The sequence below is a fragment of the Dreissena polymorpha genome, chromosome 1 (assembly GCF_020536995.1).
Source record: "Dreissena polymorpha isolate Duluth1 chromosome 1, UMN_Dpol_1.0, whole genome shotgun sequence".
In the NCBI taxonomy this organism is placed as follows: Eukaryota; Metazoa; Mollusca; class Bivalvia; order Myida; family Dreissenidae; genus Dreissena; species Dreissena polymorpha.
Genome location: NC_068355.1, coordinates 48,342,683 through 48,362,974, shown reverse-complemented (window position 1 = coordinate 48,362,974; position 20,292 = coordinate 48,342,683). Strand labels below are relative to the sequence as shown.

Sequence of the window (20,292 nt, the reverse complement as noted above, 5' to 3'; positions counted from 1 at the left end):
CCGTTCGGATATTTCTGCTGTACAGAGTTCTTTAAATTATTTGATGCCATGGTAACACCCATACTCATATTCGGATCAGAAATCTGGGGATTCACATATAGTGATTCAATAGAGCATGCACAAATTGAAGCTTGCAAGTACTTTCTAGGCGTAAAAACTACGGTCAATAACTGTGTAGCTTTAGGAGAATGTGGTCGTTTACCAATGTACGTCATTTATCACTCAAAATGTATAAAATACTGGTGTAAACTTCTCCAGATGCCTGATAGAAGATATCCAAAAAACTGTTATAAAATGTTAAAGTCATTAGATGATATTGGAAGGCGAAATTGGGCTACGGATGTAAAGGAGCTTCTTTTTAAATATGGGTTCGGCTTTATTTGGCTCTCACAGGATGTTGGTGATATTGATTTATTCATGCTCCGTTTTAAACAACGCCTTACTGATTGTGCAACTCAAACCTGGCACGAAAATATAAATGACTCTTCAAGATGCGATTACTTACAGACAATTTAAAAGTTTATTAAACACAGAACGATATCTAGACATAACAATGCCATTTCATTGCAGACAAGCGTAAGCGAGATTCCGTTGTTCAAGCCATAGGTTTCAAATAGAGTTAGGTAGACAATTAGGAATACCAAGAAATCTTAGAATATGTGCACATTGTCAAGTTAGAAAATGAATCTGTAAAAACAGAGGATGAATATCATGTATTTTTTGAATGCTCTAAATATGCTGACATTAGGCAAATCGATTTGTATAATTGGTATCATGGCAGGCAAACTGCTTCAAATTTCTTTGATCTGTTAAGAAATGAAAATGAGTTTGTTATTAAAAAAATAGCCTTTTATGTTTACCATTTAATATGTTCTTCATATGGAACGTAATACTTGTAGTGGAAGTATGTTTGTTCTGTTTGTTCGTATTTGTTTTGTTTTTTTGTTTTCTCCATTCAATGATATTGTATATATATATATATATATATATATATATATATATATATATATATATATATATATATAGTAGGAATAGGTAGGGACAACTCTTGTATTATCTGTATATATATATTTTGTAAACATGATGTATTATGGGCCGGAGGCCTTTGTTTACAATAAACTTACTTACTACTTACTACTAGAACCTGATAATTGCGGCTTAAATGTAACAATTTTGGGAGTCAATCGAGTTGGTTGGTGAGGGTGACGGGGCGCATTTCGGTTACAAAAATATCATCAGGCGCGTAATACTCAAACAAGTGAACGTGTTGTATGTATACGACCAATCACGACCGAATGCATTTGCCTTTGGTTTAGTATTTGGATATCCACACCCCTTGCGTTAGGACTGCACATGCACTCGAGAAAAGGTTTTGCATTTTTGCTTTGAACACATTTCAGAAACTTGATAATTAAGAGAAAAGAGAACAGACAATGCCAAAAACACTTGAAAGTCATACATATAGAGTGACAGTATTTTAACCTAAAGAAAACAAGCAATACATAAACATGGATGATCTGTAAACACAACATATGCCTGAATACGTTTGAAACTGCCCAGTAGTCCATATGTTCTCTCCACACACGTTATAAATCTTTCTTCAATTAATAATTAGTCAAAAGCAATAATATGAACAACACAACACGAAATCATAAGCTTTTGGGATTGTGTATTGGAAAGCCTTGTATAGCATAGCAATGCTACTTACTTTTTAAAAACATTTTGGAAATATACCTACCCGGTACACATAATATACTAACAGTTAACCAGCAAGCAAACATGGTAACACTGCTTTTCACCCACATATTGTTCAGCATACGAGGTCATGCACCCTTCCTCGCGCATCTTTAGAACCCCATAGTACATCACTTATTTACTCAGTTTTAAAAACGATAGATAGTGCAACGCTGGTTTGTCAACATTGAGCAATTTGACTAAGATATTCAATGAAAAATAAGCTTCGAGTGAATAAACCAGCGGTGGCAGATAACATGTTTATTTACCAAACACATTCTGTCGATAGTGGGATTATACTGTAAATAGAAAATGTAGAAGCGCTCATGTCCTTTTGAATGATAGTTTAATAAAATTAAAAGGATTATCAATTCTTGAATAGAGGCTTTCAACACTGGACGATAGGTATTTGAGCGCGTATTCGTGTACAAAGATGTACTATTATTAGTAGATTGTAACCGTTTAATTGAAAACTGAGTACCACAAAAGTTCGTCTGACCTTCTGGTCCGTCAAAATGAATGAACACACCCGTATACAACATTTTATGTTGACAGATAGCATACGTGATCAATTAATACATAATTTGATATCGGTTTGTTTTCCTTCAAGAATCTTTGATTTTCTATAATTTATAAACATTACAAATTAAGCTTTTTGACATTTCTTTGGATTTCTAAGAGCAAGGCAATGTTCACTTTATCTTCCACCTGAAACATTGAAACTTACCAACCAGCCACGAAAAAAAAACAACGAGTCAATAAAAGCATTTGTCTGATAAAAAATGTTTAATGTAACAGGATTATTTGTAAAATAACTAAATGGTATAAATACTTATCCTTATATTACAAGTTACTTAACGAATAGTTTTTTCTGTAGTAGCACTGTTTTTTTTTTTTTATAAAACGCTCACAAATACTTATGTCCCCCCACATCCTCAGCGTTTCCCTCTGTTAATACTGCGATCCCATTGCGTTCTTGAGGCGACCGTCTGTGAAGTCGAAGCATACTTGGCGACTCTACTCGCGACCTTGGCGTTTGCACTGCGATTGCACTAAGATTGTTAATGGCCCTAGAGTCTTGATCTAAATCGCGAGAATCTAAGCGGGCTCGCAACTCACTCGGGGTGAACTCGTGAGAGTCTTGACAAAGTCGTAGCTGATTCGTAGACAGATCACGTGATCACCGATTTCCCGATTGAGTAACGAATTACCTACGATTCCATTACGACGCCCAAGAACGCACTACGACGCTGTTACGATTCAACTGCGATTTAATTCAGTCTTGGAGGTCCTGGCCAAATTTTAAACACGTTTAAAAGCTGGCCACGATTTTTCGGGACCTAACGAGTTGCAGGAATCACTTACGACCGGCCCACGACTAGCTACGAATTAGTTAGGACCTTCGCCGATTAAGCTGCGAATGTCCCTGACCTCAAAATATTGGAAATCGGGACAAATCGTGAGGAATTGGGTCGTAGTGGAATACCCACTATAAGTGATTGCGTTGGATGCATGCAAACGTAGATTGTGTTAAATTTGTAACGTCTATTGATTTCATTTAACCCATTTATGCCTAGCGTCTAAAAAAGGCTTTGGAAAACAGCGTACACCCAGAAGAGACGCCGCATGATGCGGCGTCTCATCTGGGTCTACGCTGTTTTTTTAAACGAATATCTGTAAGAAATATTCTAAATATAGAAATAAATATACTAGACATCCATATTTAGGAAATAAATTGATCCAACTTTGAAGGATGGGAGAGTCCACTCAGCATAAATGTGTTAAAATAACTAGCTCAGAGTTATGCCCAATCTAAGGCCCATGGGCGGGAATGTCAGGACGCTGAGAGAGGCTCATGGTCATACAGTTTACTAGCAGTACCAAACGTGGTCGACTTTACACTTATTAACCCATTTATGCCTAGTGGACTCTCCCATCCTTTTGAAATGGATCAATTTATTTCCAAAATTATGGATGTCCAGTATATTTATCTCTATATTTAGAATATTTCTTACAGAAATTCCTTTAAGCAAACAGCGCAGACCCAGATGAGACGCCGCATCATGCGGCGTCTCATCAGGGTCTACGCTGTTTGCCAAGGCCTTTTTTCTAGACGCTAGGCATAAAATTACACTCAACTCACTTAAAACAGATATTAAAACCTTCATCATCGTACAAGGATAATGAAAGCCATATGCCCTCAGAGTCGAGCAGCCCCGAGTTCTGATTTGAATGTGTGGATAGAAAACTTGGTCTGTATGAAAAACTCACATACCATATATTTCGATCGTGAAAAAAATTCTTACTGTTTAATTCAAAATAATTATTGTGAGACATAAACTATGATCTTATGAAGTATTCATTTTTATCTACGTACACACATGTGAATATCCGTGTACATATCTGTCATATCTTTCAATATGTCTTATCTCCTACAAATAACAACACTTATAAGGATATGACAGTTCACGGGACAGTAGATGTCGTATATAGATATATATTGATTTTCAAACTGTATTACCATGAATTACATTTTGTATACATAGATATAAAAAACAGGAAATCACAACCATTTCATGCGTTTGATAAGCGAATAACAACATAATGCATACCAATAATTTAACTTTTGTTTTAAAGGGGCCTTTTCACAGATTTTGGAATGTTTTGAAGTTTGATATTAAATGCTTTATATTGATAAATGTAAACATTGGATATAAAAAGCTCCAGTCAAAAATCAAAAATAAAATTTAAAAATAAGAAAAAAGGTAACCCTCAGCAAGGCTCGAACCACTGACCCCAAGAGTCCTGGGGTAAAAAGACTGCCACTTAGACCACTCACTCATCCTTCCGGATGTAATGCCAGATGTATTTTATACTTCATATAAGCAATCCTCGTATTTTCACATAATATAGCGATAAAAACAGAACTCTCGAAATTAATATTTTGTTTCGCGTTGCAACGCTTTATAATTTTCGGGTTTTTAAATCGTCAAAAGATGCAAATAATGGATATTTTAGAGCATGGTTAATGTTCAGTATTACTGTTTCCTCACAAATACCATAACTGAAATGACAATTTGCGAATCTGAAACACCTTTTCAATGTTGTCAATTTTACCCAAACGTGAAAAGGCCCCTTTAAATAAATTATTTTGAAACGCAAATTTGTAACCTTTATTTTCAAAATCAGGATATAGGCCGAGTAATGTTTTGTGAAGATAATTCTTATTTACAGATATTTCTTGTTTAAAGATAGTTCTTGTATGCAGTTAACCACACGTTATTTTTTGATAAGCCTCAAAAGTAAAGTCGCGCAAGCGCGCTCAAGTCCTGTGTCGGCGGACATTTCACACGGCGATTCGGTTCCACAGCACTAAACTGTCGCGTGGATCACGGTAGGGATGTCAAAGTACTCGTTCACTGAAGTCACTGGGCCGCCAAACGAGAAGGGGTCAGGCAAGGGAGAAAGCGGCGGATGTCACGTGAAAACCGCTACCGGTTAGAGCTTTTTCCACATGTTTTCTTCACATTTTTGTTTAGTTTGTGATAAGTTATTTCGATATACTTCAATAATTCGAGCTGCTTTTACCATTTCGTCCAATTTTATGAATTGCGTTTAACAATTAATTCGATTATTTATATTATAATTTTCAATTGTTAACACTTATTTAATGTGAGGTTTTCAATATATATTTGTATTTATCTTGTTTAATTAATTAGTAACTTGTTTGCTTCATTTCTCCTACGCATTTTGCGTAAATATTTTGCAATCTGTGTCACATTAGTTTTAACTTCATTTTTCAGTGTTAACGAAATTGTTGTCATTGCCATTCATAGATATATATTGTCGTCAATATTTCATGGCTTATACTTATTATATTTAAACGGAAATAAAGGATTATTAATTCGTGATACGCGTGTAATAAACATCGCGTATGCATGTTATATTCTCTATAAAAACCATGCACAAAGACTGCAGTTGTTATGATGCCTAAACTCATTGAACCCCTCTTTCTTCGCCAGGTTTCGTGCTCGGGTTTCTCGCCATTGCCATCGCCGTCGGCGCCGGCCTTATAGTGCATTTTGCGGAGAACAGGAAGATTGAGTGCGTCTTCCCCGAAGGAACGGTCGTCTCGAGCCAACATGGCGGCAGTAACGCGCAGTGTGAGTAGACGAGTGAGCAAAAAGAGTTCTCTAACCCATTTATGCTTAGTGGAATCTCCCATCCTTCTAAATGAGATCAATTGATTTCCAAAATCAGGGATGTCTAGTATATTTATTTCTATATTTAGAATATTTCTTACAGAAATTCCTTTAAGCAATCAGCGCAGACCCTGATGAGACGCCGCATAATGCGGCGTCTCATCAGGGTCTACGCTGTTTGCCAAGGCCTTTTTTCTAGACGCTAGGCATAAATGGATTAAAAAAGCTTAGTCACAGATTGTCAAAATGAAACTGATCGGCCAAGAACCGTGTACGTGCCCATGCAATAAATAAAAAATAAGATCTATATTTTGTAGTATTAATATAGACAGCCGTTAAAAGTGATGTGTTTGCAATTGTATCAACATGTCAACACAAACCGCACCTTAACGAATACGTCCGTTTAAATCATTGAGGTACCGTAGAAATGAAACGATCTGTCGTATTAAGTGTGCGTTATAGCTATTTAGTCTATAAATTGAAACAGAAATTCAACTTAGTTATGATTGCTCATGCCTATTACTATGACCTTTTATTTACCAAACACGCAAAAGAATCATGTGATTTATAATAGTAACGCCTGCAATACGATAGTATGCCATCCACGTTTGATATTGTCATTGTACGAGTGAAAAGGATGAAAACAGATAGATGATAGATATATCGTAGCATAATATCGCGCGTTGTACCGAATCAACCTAGTTCTTTAATCAAACCGGCAACTATCATCTCTAAATATATGTTTTCAAGTGCTTAACTCATTCTGACTGTCAGATGCCTTATGCGCTACGATTAATGACATGGACAGGATAAAAATGCTCGTCGCTCCAAGTTGCCTCGACACACGTGGCACTCCGACCGAACTTTCAGTCACTAAGCAAACAGATAGGGCCTCTCCCGGGTTATTAACGAGGGTATCTGGGGTGGATTGGTTGATAAGCTACTTTATGAATGAATTTGGGTCAGCGTTTTTGTAATAGGAGGTAGAGATAACGCCAATGATAATATCCGATTGAAGTTTTTGCGCGAATGTAAATGCTACTTGCCCAGGTGTAGGTATTTTATAGGCTGTTAACATCAAGAACCCCCCCCCCCCCCCCCCGATTCGTGTTTCTAAAGTACTATTGTTGTGTTCAAGTATGCATACCCGGAGAACCATGTGTACACGTATTAATTTATACAATACACACACAAACATGCCGTAGCAATCGTGTTATTGTAAAAGGTGATCAGACCACACTTTCGCGTAGATCGGTCTTTACCAAAAAGTATATTTATACTTTTTCCGCCGTTTTCAGCGGTCCAGTGCCCGGAAGCGCCGCCTGCAACGCCGTGTCCCGTCTGCGCAGAAAGAATATGCCCATCATGCACTTTGAGATGTGAACCCTGCCCAAAGCCGAATCCGGTCACGCGACCCACCACATGTCCACCTCCATGTGAGCCATGCCCAACTAAACATACGCAAACTAACGCAGAATGCCCTACTCCAAAACAGTGTGAGCCATGTGCAACTCAACATCCGGACGCGCATGCGCAGTCTACCGCGACACTTGCGTCAAGTACAATTAAACCGAAACCCAAGTTTGTTCGTCTTCCTACTGACATGATACCCCTTCACTATGACCTTGTCATAAATCCGGACATATACGGTTCGGACCCCAAGGCTTTCAAGTTTGAAGGAACTGTAGATATTTTACTTCTTTGTCAGAAATCTACTGATGAAATTATTCTGCATGCGGATAATCTTGATGTAAGTAACGACGTTATAACGATTTCTTCAAGTCTTGAGCATTCGACCTAACAGTGTATTGTTATTCGATTTCTTTTACTTCAAAATATTGACATGAAAACGTTAGCAATCATATTAAGATTAATCTTTATACAAACGTTGAATACATATTGTCCACAACGGTCTTAAAATGCTTAATATATACCAAATTAGATCAAAACAGTTGAAGTGCGGCAAAACGGTTCTCAAAACATCTATGCCAGACATTCTCTTGCCGAGGACCTGCAACAACTATCTGTCGGTTTGACCAGGCCCACTGCGACCGGAACCAACTACACATTGCGGGTGGCGTTCCAGGGGCCGCTGTTGGACGACATGAGAGGCTTCTATTACAGCAGCTACCAGGAAGGCAACAGCACAATGTGAGTTTTAGTGTTGATAAAAGTTTGAAACATTTAAAATTCACAAATGGGTCTCGTATTACACAGTATGTTAAAGTCCCCGGTCATAGCTATATATACGGACAGCATCGTAAATAAACGTGTTTTTATTGAGGATATCACTGAAAATCCGATTGAAATCGGTTAAAAACAAACAATATAGCGATTTTCTATTTTGGAGTCGAGTACGAAAACGACCTAATTAATATTCATGATTCGACACGTTAATTCAAACCTAAACAAACAGAATTGCGGATACGGGCGAATTTAGCGGAGAGAAAGTAAGAACAAAAGCAAATACATGTACATCTGTTACAGACGGAAACTGAGTTGCAACGCTACGTTTTTGCTAAATCTATGTATTTATCTTGCATATGCTTATGTTTTGCGAAAGCTAAATATAGATATAATTTGCATAAGTCGCGACGCTGCAATGATTTTCGCCTATTGCATGCATTTATGATCATTTAGATTATTTCATCGATTTAAAATCGATTTTGACCAGGTTTTTTATGTCAACCTCGATAAAAAATATGTTTCAATGAATTCATGTAAAGTTTATTTCTCGCTATACGATTTATATGCAAAACAACGATCTATTCCGCGAACTGGGACTTTAAATATGGTCTTCTTCCATTTATTGCCAAATTAAAACGCAGCCTCGATGTTAGGACCCGCGTGTATGTGTTTTGTAGACTTAAGGTAGTGCACCTCTAATGGGCACATATCCAAATATAATCTAATTAATTATTTTCTTAATCAGCATCATTTCACTGAACTACATGCAAATTTGTAGGTAGGCTTTCCATGCTTTTTAAAAAAATATACCGATTTTTTCAAAACCACCCCCACGCTCGGCTTTTGTCCAGTTTATTTTCACCCCTGGGGTATATAAAAGTTCCATAATTCATTCAAATTTCCAAATATGGGCATGCAGTTGGTGTGTACAGATGCTGTAAAGGTGTTTAAAGTTTAAACAAGATGAAATAAGTATTCTTTTACAGACATTTATTTTTTACAAATTTTTATCTATGGAAGAGCACCATGAAATGTAAGTGATTTCAGCCAAGTAAAAATTGGGTCGGTTAAAAACAAAGTGTCATAAAATTCAAAATAGTATCATTTAAGTCATATTTTTAACTTAGTTTTTATAGAAACACTATATACAGCAAAAATACCAAGAACTAGACAGATTTACCGTTTACTTTTTGAAATAAAAATAAAAATGCAACATGCATGGTTCGTATTTTCAACAGTAAATCACCCAATTTCGCCATAACGTTGTTTTAATTTTAATAATTGAAAAATTTGCATAAAAATTGCAACATATTTAACAATAAATATAGCTTATATGCCATATTAAATCAAATTACGTTAGAAAATAAATAAAACGCGTCGCAAAAAAGTATACGTCGTCGGCAAGATTGGAACCTGCGCGGGAATATCCCAAAAGATTTCTAGTCTATCGCCTTAACCACTAGGCTACGGCACCTAATAGTAGGCTCTTCAACCTTCGAAGAAATCGCGGGAAATCATTAGAGGTGCACTACCTTAAATGTTTAATGAAGTTTGAGGTTAGGAGCTCCTTAAAACCTGGTATAAACCCCAATGTTCTTTGCACTGACTCCTCCGAGGCGGTGAGCACCGTTTTGTTCTATTTAATGCGTTAGCTATGTAAATGTGTGTGTTGTCTATGAATATGTTGCTTGTCTCACTGTTTCGCTATTGTTCCTTGCCATAAATAACGGACCGCTATGTAAAATAAGGCTCTATTGGTCTTTGTCGGCTCGGGTACTATTTACATGTACTCCGGGTACTTTTAGTATACTTACATGTACCCCGGGTACGGTAAATATACTAAAACGTACCCGGGAATTTTAACGCTAAATCGGCTATTGTCGGCTATTTTTTTTAATTAATTATGTTCACATTTATGTCATTTTTCTGTTAAATGGCCTCTATATTATCGGAACTCATACTCAAAAAGAATGTTGATGCATTTTTTTAAACGAGAATTTGGTTTAAGTTAAACAATATCGTTTTACGGTAATCGGTAGTGCGTTTTATGATATCGGATTTTAGGCGGGAATACAACTCGGGTACAGTTTAATATCGACAGGGTACGTTTAAGTGTATTTACTGTACCCGGGGTACATATAAGTATACTTAAAAGTACCCGGGGTACATGTAATTACTACCCGAGCCGACAATGACCAATCGAGCTAAATCAAGGGGGTTTCCCTGATGCTAGGGCAACGGAGGTTTGGCTTAATGAGTACTTTTAAGGATACAAATAATGATAGCGCTCTTGTATCAACCTCTAAAAAAACTTGATGTTCATCTATAGTTGTTATGATTGTGCTATGTTATGTTAACATTTGACAACGCTCCACAAACGTGAATGTGTGTCTTAAATTGTTTTTAAACGTTACCAATAACGAAAATTAGCGGCAAGTAAAACTTGTACCTGCCACGTTGCGCAACGTGGCAAAAATAGACGACAAACAGGTGTTGCAATGTGCATTCACTACTAAAGTGTTAGAGACAAATATGACCATTTGCTTTAAAATGCACATCGAGTGTTGCTGTACTTTCATCGCGGGTGTGCATAGATTAAATGCAATACCGGTAACTGCTTTTATCTGTTGTTATAACTGCCATGAACCCAACGATAAAACATCTGATATGTATAAGCGCCCTAATATATCACTGACATATCCACTGATTTAGAAGGTCTCTAATGGTAGATAAGTTTAAACCAACTTAAAAATATTGCTAAAGTAATGAATCTTTATATGAATTTTGTATTGGACTATTGGGACATCCAAAAGTTTCTTTCGTAATGTATGACTTCATAAGTTTTTAGAAGATCAAGAGTACTTCAAAAGATATAAGTTTAAGAACAGGAAATTACAATCTTACGACGTACATTTTGGTGGTCTTGTTCTGTTTGGTCTTAAACGCACATACTTTTCAAGAACTGTGTTCAATCTTACAAATACCCAAATCACGAAAATTAAGACTAAATATAAATCTACCCTTTTGCATGAATTCGTTGTCAATATTGAAAATATAAACTTTCGAAACGGGTCAAATTACTTAAATATATCAAATACTGATAACACGCACGCACACACACACGCTGGCACGCACACACAAAAACCTTTTTACCAATAAGATAATCAATTCAATTTATTTGCGCGTGTCTTGATAATGACCAGAACTTCATGTAGTCTAGTAGGAACGGAGGTCCACGGTGCATGATTGGAACCTTTTTTTAGATATGCTGATGATGTTCTACATTGTCTTGGGTAAAAGAAAATTTTTGTTCCGAAGAAAAAGTTCATGCCCACGGGGTGAAAATCCAAGATGGCCGACCAAAAACCTAGGAAAATGCCGTTTTTTCGCAAATAACACAAACAACATATATTTTCCATGATTTTGGTAAGCTTTTTAATGTAAGCCATTGAGAACATATTATTCTTATTAAACAAATATTTTTTTTTGGTGAAAAATTAAACATGGTATGAAAAAAATGACTATATCAATGAAATAAAGGTTAAAAAAACGTGTTTTTGTCCTAATAACATGTTTCAATTTGTATCTGAAAAACAGTTTAGATACAATTATTATCCTAACTACATTTATACATACCTATGGGACAAAGGAATATAAATATATAATATTTCATGTGAATATTATAATATAAATGTGATTTGTAGACAAGAAAAGTGGGTGGGGTAAATGAAAAAAAATGCGTAATGTGTATATTGATATATTTTGAGATAAACGAGGCTTGTTAACTTGTTATTTTTATGTATTTTGATCTTTTTTGATACTTTTTAGTGTATGCACATTGTTATGCCCCCGGTAGGGTGGCATTTAGCAGTAGAACTGTCCGTCAGTCCGGCCGTCCGTCCGTCTGTCCGAAAAATCTAAACATTGGCCATAACTTTGCAATATTGAAGACACAGGTGGAAGTAACGTACCCAGGATAGTATTTTTCATATATATATATTTTTAGGAGCCCAATATATTCAAATAAATATATAAAATCATGTTTAATGAGAAAAAAATTGACAAAGAGTCATGAAAAAAAAATCCCCACCCTCTGATATTGGAATCATAACAAGGTCATTAACTAGACTTTATTATAGACCTGTCTTCGCGGGCCGCAAAAATGTCAAAAATAGCTTTAATCCAAAGCATCCCTTGATCCTTTTATGGGCCATTGGACAACCTTTCAAAAAAAGTTTACTTCAAAAATATCTGTCCAGCCGTTAACTCACAGTCGGTCAAAAACCGAGCAATATTTCGAGTCCGTTTGTCAACCCGAATAAATCTTCTACAGACTTTCAAACAATATTTTTGAGTTTTTGCCCCTTAATCGATAGCTCGCGTCCTATTCCTTTGAAACAACGAAGCGTGTCAAATAATGCATGCATATGCTACCACTTACCCCTAAAAACTTATTCCAAAATGTTATATTTTCTTTGCAACAACTGTTATAACTCTAAATTTGATTTACTTGGAAACGAAAGTAGCCATCGCTCTTGAACCCGGCTTAGCAGTGAATTACACTGACAGAGCCAGGCACATAAATATCCAATCAACAACAACAACGATGTTTTGATAAATGTAAATAAATGAAAAATACTTATCATTCTGATTGTATTGGAATAATTTTTAAGGGGTAAGTGGTTGCATGTGAATGCATTATTTGACACGCCTCGTTGTTTTAAATGAATAGGACGCGAGCTATCGATTAAGGGGCAAAAACTCAAAAAATATTGTTTGAAAGTCTGTAGAAGATTTATTCGGGTTGACAAACGGACTCGAAATATTGCTCGGTTTTCGACCGACTGTGAGTTAACGGCTGGACAGATTTTTTTAAAGTGAACTTTTTTTTGAAAGGTTGTCCAATTGCCCATAGGAGGATCAATGGATGCTTTTGATTAAAGCTACTTTTGACATTTTTGCGGCCCGCGAAGACAGGTCTATGATAAATTCTAGTTAATGACCTTGTTATGATTCCAATATCAGAGGGTGGGGATTTTTTTCACGTTTCTTTGTCATTTTTTTCTGATTAAACATGATTTTATGTATTTATTTAAATATATTGGGCTCTTAAAAAAATTAAACAACAAAAAAATACTATCCAGGGTACGTTACTTCCACCTGTGATTGAAGATAGCAACTTGATATTTGGCATGCATTTGTATCTCATGGAGCTGCACATTTTGCGTGGTGAAAGGTCAATGTCAATGTCATCCTTCAAGGTTAAAGGTAAAAAAAACAAAACCAAGGGAAGTAACATGCTTTAAAGGGAGATAATGTATATTAAACATTTGGCAGGTACAGATCATTTTCACAAGGGAAGTAATATTTTTTTAAAGGGATATAATATAATTTATTTAAAGCGGCGCAGTAGGGGGATTGTGTTTCTGACAAACACATTTCTTGTTTTTAAACATAAATTTCATGTCCTCTTTATTATAATTGAAAAAATAAAGAAAAAAAATTATTTATCAACAATGGGTATAAAGTCTCTCACAATTAGCTCTAGTAGTATCAGGGGCTCACGCTGCATGATTTTAAGATTTTATTTGAAAATGCTGATAATAATCTACAATTTTTGGGATAAAACATTATTTTTGTACCCACGAAACGTAATGATCACATGGTTTCTAAAGCCAAGATGGCTTCCAAGATGGCTGCCCATAAACCTATAAAATACTGTGTTTGCACGTATTGCGCAAAAAACATCTAATTTCGACCGTTTTGGTTAGCTTTTTAATTTACGGAATGTATAACATATTATTTAAAACACTACAACAATTAACTGTTTTTGATGAAATATATCACATGAATATATTATATGAAAACTTGATTAAATACGCGTTAAATTGGTACACTAAATAGTTGTTTTACGTAGGACATTTTCAAGAATTACCTGAAAAGCCTTTTGGATGCAATTAACATGTCTGCATATATAATCCATAAAGAGACTTAGGAATAAAATGATATATTATTTTATGTGCATATAATCCATGGTTATTATATACAAGAAAATAAACGTGGATGGGGCAAATGACAATCTGAAGAAAAAATGCCTAATGTGCATGTTGATATATTTTAAGATTATTGATCATTTTTAAACTTGTAATGTTCATGGATATACGGATTAATTTTCGTTCTGATTAGTGAATGTACATTGCATGTAATTAGAAGCTAATTCCACTAACTCATAACAGTATTGTTAATAAAAATAGGAAAATAAAATCATATAATTGTATGCACATAGCTTACACATTAAAATCCCTCAAATGAAAAACACTGTTGTAAGTTGTCATTTAAATTATTCAATAAAACACATTGTTTCGAAAAAAAGATTGTTATTTTTACACACAAAAAAATCTGCTTAAGATGTGTATTTTTTTTTTTTTTTTGGGAGGGGAGGAGGGTAAATTGTCAATGCTGTTTACTAAAATTGAAACACTGCATAATACACAATTGCGAGACAAACTCTTTGTCTTTACTAAATTATGAAGTTTCTACATTGTTCTTGTTACGTATACTTTCTTTTCTATGTGATCATATGAAACATATTGCTTTCAATCAAGTGAGTAGATTAAATCTAATTAAGTTGAACAACCACACCAGTTATGCGTATGTGGTTTTTGAAGTTTATGAAGTCCGTCCGCGCCTAAGGCTGAATAATGTGTGGACCCGGAGTTGGTTCCATAACTTCTACTAAATTAACTCACTAGACTGTTTCTTAAAATCAAATAGGAAACTAATAATAAATTGTAAACAACCACCAAGAGCTAGATTTATATGTGAAGTTATTGTGTATCTCTTGTTTAGAAATATTTAGAAGAAACACAAGTTTTACATTCAAATCCGAACGAGCATTATAATAATGTTCAGCAAGCGGTTAACACTGTATCTTTTAATAAAGAGCAACACTTAGCGAGAATATATTTAAAATTTAATTAAAGTTGTGAGACATAAAAATTGATGTTTGCATTCATTAATCAGTCAGACCTTAAATGTGTATGCGTCGTGAGTGAAAAGCGGTCATCGTGCCAGAATGTTCAAAACATGTTTTTTGCGTCATACATGCACCGTTCATCGAGCGCATGTAAACGTTCCATTTCAACACAGATGCGCATCTACCACAGGGTCGATTATAGGTCTAAATGGTAGGTCAAAGGCTTCAATCATATTTTAAAAAAACATGGATATTTTGAAATATTTCTTTTATTTATGCCTGCAAGACCCATGTTGCAGGGAATAGAAGTTGTTGAAAATGTTGCAATCTCTTGAAAGTGATTATGTTTAATAAGTTGTTTTTATTTTTATAAGATTGTGTTTAAAATTTAAAATTAGGCAATTGAATGCAATTCTACGAATATTTATGTATACATTAATGTACAAAACCATACAATCGCCTTCAATATGGAAATGTGAGCAGTTTTGACCATGTGTAGTTTTGAACCGAAGAATCGCAACCCAGTTGAAAACATGCGGGCCTTTATAGGTTATGATGAACATCGAAGCAGGGGATCACTTTTTTGCCTATTGAAAAAAAATCCAGCCAATTATATCAGTAATGACATCAAGCAGTTGGTTTCAAGACATTCAAATAGTAGAATCAACTTAGACATTGGTTTATTACCGACCTACAAGATATGTTTGCATTTTCCAAAACAGCGGTAGCCAATGCCAAGGAGGTGACGCTAAGAACAGAAAACACAAAAAAGTTATTCCATAATTATACAGAACATACATACTTTCCATTAGAATAAGCGAGTTTTAATAAACAATGCCCCCTCTCAGTCAAAACAAGTCAGCATCCTTAATAAAAAAGACTGTTCAATATACAATCAATAACTGAATCCCGAATATTTTGAAAATACGTTATGCATCTGTTCTTTAATAAGACTGTTTATGACAAAAACATGCTACTTCTCTCTGACACGAATAGTTTCATACCTTATTTAAACGGTCATTTTACGAAATGGCATTATTTAGCAAATCCTACTTGAGTAATAAGTACAACACAACTTTGCAAAAATAGTTAATATATCAAAGAGTGCAAACGTCATTCTTTCAATTAAGACCAATATTAAAGCACATTTACCATATATTTCGTGTTTTTTAGTGGAGGGGAGAGGGCTTAGGAGCAGATTTGCCCTATAATTACGTTTAAATTCATGCACAAACCTTGTGATATATATAGTCTATTTTTCAAAAGTTGTTGATGATAATGAAAGGTTACGCAAAACTAACAATTTACTCGGCCAATGAAGTACATGTACGCGTTTTCCGGATCATCTTGTACACCGGCAATGATGTGACATGAGCATGTTTTATTGTATTATTTACGTTATAAGAATGCCTCAATATATCGTACTTACGGCTTTTAACTTGTGAGATCAAGATTTCTTGCTCAAGAATATGAGTTAGTTAGTCGCGTGAACAACAGAGCTAACTCTTTGTAACAGCATTACAATTTGTGAAAAAGAAATAAATTGTTCCATTAAGGTATTAATGTGAGACAGCTAGACAATCAGAACACTAGTAATTTGTTTAACGTATGTATACATCGACTTGTACATAGAAAACTGTCATGGCTCTGTTACTGTATGATATGAATAGAATAGGCTCGTGCATTTAAAAGGCTTTTCAAACTGCGTGTATTCTGATTGGTCGTTACCACGAGTATGTTATCTCAATCATTAGCGTAAGATATATCATTCTAAACGACTTATTAAGTTGTTTTCGTGAGTCAGCTATGTCGTCACCACCACATAGGTACGTACTCCTTCCCAAGACTGGATAAGTTGTTCCCACAAGTTTGTTACATGTATCTCCTTCCTCGCATTATTATTGAAGCTCATTTCTCACATTATTTCATGTATTGAAGCATTTGAAGAAATATACTGATAATTGCATAGGCAATTATTTGTTAAAAAGTGTTAATTATCTCGAAGAAATAAGCTTTACAAAATTTGCATACTCAATTCAGCACTCGAGAGTACTAGTATTTGTTATATAAGAATTCGCTTAATTAATTCCGTATTAAAATAAAGCGACATGGTTTTATCGACTGTTTTTGAAAATGAGTGTCTTGTTTATGCATACAATTCAATAAACACCCGTTTGAACGAAGACGCCAGACATTGTGTCATGTTGTCTTTTCTTACGTATTATAAAGAATAAAGGTATTATCATTCTAGGCATTGTTGGCAAAACACTTTGTTCGGAATACCTGTATCCCAAAATCGGCTCAAACATAATTAGTAGAATAAGTAGGATGATATCAAACATGCATGTACCACAGTTAAATTGGACATGTGTGATTCCACCGGTTATAAGCACCACAACCGTAACACGGGCTTGTCTTTTGGAAAAAAAATGCAAACATATCTAGTGGATCGACCAAAAACCACATTTTTTGTGGACGTTACAAATTGTATATATTGATGAAATAGGTGGGCTGCAATTTCATATTTCTGTGCACTTAAAAGATAAATGAATCTTCGCTGAATCGCAAAACATTGACGGATTTTACAAATAAGGTGCCATATGTTGAAAAATAAACAAGAACACTCCACTCATGTCATTGATTTCTAAATTATAAAAAAAAATCCAAAGTTAGCGACACCTTAGAAGTATAATTGGCTTGTAAATTTAAACATCAAATATATATTGAACGGTTAACAAGTTAGTCACATTAATACTTTCATGGAACAATCAATGGCATTAATTTGTTTTTTGAGCAACAAGTCCCTGCATAGGAAGCAGAGAAATGCGAGATATGGCGACACAAACTTGAAGGGAATGGTACCGGTTAATTTGGGGGAAAACAACATTTTTTTAATTTATGTTTTTTTACAATTTATTATTAGTTTTCTATTTGATTTTAGAAGAACAGTCTAGTGAGTTAATTTAGTAGAAGTTATGGAACCAACTCCGGGTCGACACATTATTCTGTCTCAGGCGCGGAAGGACTTCATAAACTTCAATAAACACACACGCAGAACTGGTTTGGTTGCTCAACTTAATTAGATTTAATCTACTTACTTGAATGAATGTAATATGTTTCCTATTATCACCAGAGCTGCAACGATTCACCCACAGCTCGATTCGATTTCGATTTCAGACAGTCCGATACCGATTTTTTCGATTCGATTCATCTTTCAACCTAGTTTTATCATATTTTCACTCTTCTTTCTCAAAATAAACATTTCTGTTCAAATTTGTTGCATACTTAGATATCTTGGGCATTTATGTGTTTGTTTTATATAGTTTGGTTGGTTCAAAGTGTTTTAAAAATGGTTTAAAGTGGCTTCAATTAACATTTGTAATAAATATTAAGCAAGAAAGTGCCAATTTTCTGATAAACTATGTCAATATTTTAATAAAACACATAAAAAAGAATAGCAAATTAGAACCTCAATTTTAATATCAATAAACAATTCAACTTCTGACTAGAAGATTGTGTTGACTACACAGTACAAACTAATATAAAAAATAAATAAATATTAAATAATTAGAAGAACATCTGAAGTCACTCCGAGTCAGTGGAGTGATATAAACGTGCAGCATGTCTATACTAGTCTATACTGTTAATTAAAACTTTGACAACAACTCTGTTGACTACAGAAATCACAATCACAAAAAATATAATTAAAATGTTTAACACAATCAGTTTAAATGTTAGATTAAGACTGTGTCTGTGTGTCTTCTGCTGATGCTGGTTCTTTGTTGTGGTGGCAGGAATATGGTCACACACTAAATGTTAAGATCAGCTAGAATGATAATATTATGCTTGAGGAATACCAGCATGTCAACTTAGTCACCACTAAGACATGCCCGTTGTGCTGTGACAACATCACCAGCCGTAGAAAAGACTCGCTCACTAGCAACACTTGTTGCAGGCACACCAAGTAACCGCTTTTCATATTTTGATAGGAATGGAAATTTATCCTGTCTTGCCTGCCACCACAAGAGAGGGTCACTGACCTTTGAATTCAACGGAAGACACTCTTCCTCTTTGTAAGAAATAATTTCGGCTCGATTTTTTTAACATATGACTTAGATGGCTCAACCTTTGTAACAAACACATCTCCAAATAAATCAGCCAGTGCACAATTAGATTTACAGTCAGAATTGTCAGTCTCTATCTTAATAATTTTGGTAGGTGGTTCCTCATTTTGGGGTAGTTTGATAAATGGTTCCTCATTCTGTGGTAATGTGGGCGGTTCTGATACTTCTGCATCAGCAACTGTAGCAGGCTTGCTGGTGGTGCTGGAACTGGTAGAGGGGGCCTCGTCTGATTCCCTTTTCATGTTCACATTCTGAAAAAGAAATAAACAGAATGAATCGTTTTAAATATACATCATAGTTTATCTACATATTTCAAAGATTGTGACTGTCCTATTTTTACATCGGACATCTTTTGTTTGCATGTTTTGTTAATGCCCATTTCAACCGTATTTCAGTCATTTTACATGTGGCAAATATCATTGTTTCCTTCTTCCTAGTCAATTAACTCCAACAAGTACCAGTAAGATTTGTGTTCGATGTTAGGACAACCATCTATCAGTGGGAGGCTACAAGAGTAATAAGTAAGCACCTTAGACTCTTTAAGAAGAAAGTTCTTTGAATTATGTACAAATAGTGTTCTTACTTAATACTTATAGCATCATATCAATATAATGTCACATACCTGACATCTGATGGAATCCACCAATTTCTCTACCTCTGTTTGGACACCATCATATACATCACGTCGAGAGCTATCATCCAAATACGGAAGACTCTTAAATCGTGCGTCGAGTGCAGATGCCTGCAGAAGGAATCTTAGGATTAGAGCTGCAACGATTCACCTACAGCTCGATTCGATTCGATTTCGATTTCAGACAGTCCGATACCGATTTTTTCGATTCGATTCATCTTTCAACTAAGTTTTATCATATATTCACTCTTCTTTCTCAAAATAAACATTTCTGTTCAAATGTCTTGCATACCTAGATATCTTGGGCATTTATGTGTTTGTTTTATATAGTTTGGTTGGTTCAAAAGTGTTTTAAAAATGGTTTAAAGTGGGTTCAGTTTACATTTGTAATAAATATTTAGCAAGAAACTGCCAATTTTTTGATAAACTATGTCAATA

At 35.0% G+C, this 20,292-nt stretch overlaps 1 protein-coding gene across 1 annotated transcript in view; it reads left to right on the top strand.

Moving 5' to 3' along the window:
- The first annotated feature begins 5,003 nt into the window (after nt 1–5,003).
- The window catches only part of LOC127872833 (uncharacterized), a 129,842-nt gene continuing 114,553 nt past the window's right edge, over nt 5,004–20,292 (top strand). Inside the window, 4 exon segments of the mRNA XM_052416292.1 lie at nt 5,004–5,231; nt 5,757–5,897; nt 7,235–7,686; nt 7,879–8,087. Coding sequence (XP_052272252.1) covers nt 5,135–5,231; nt 5,757–5,897; nt 7,235–7,686; nt 7,879–8,087 — 899 coding nt within the window. The 5' untranslated portion in view covers nt 5,004–5,134.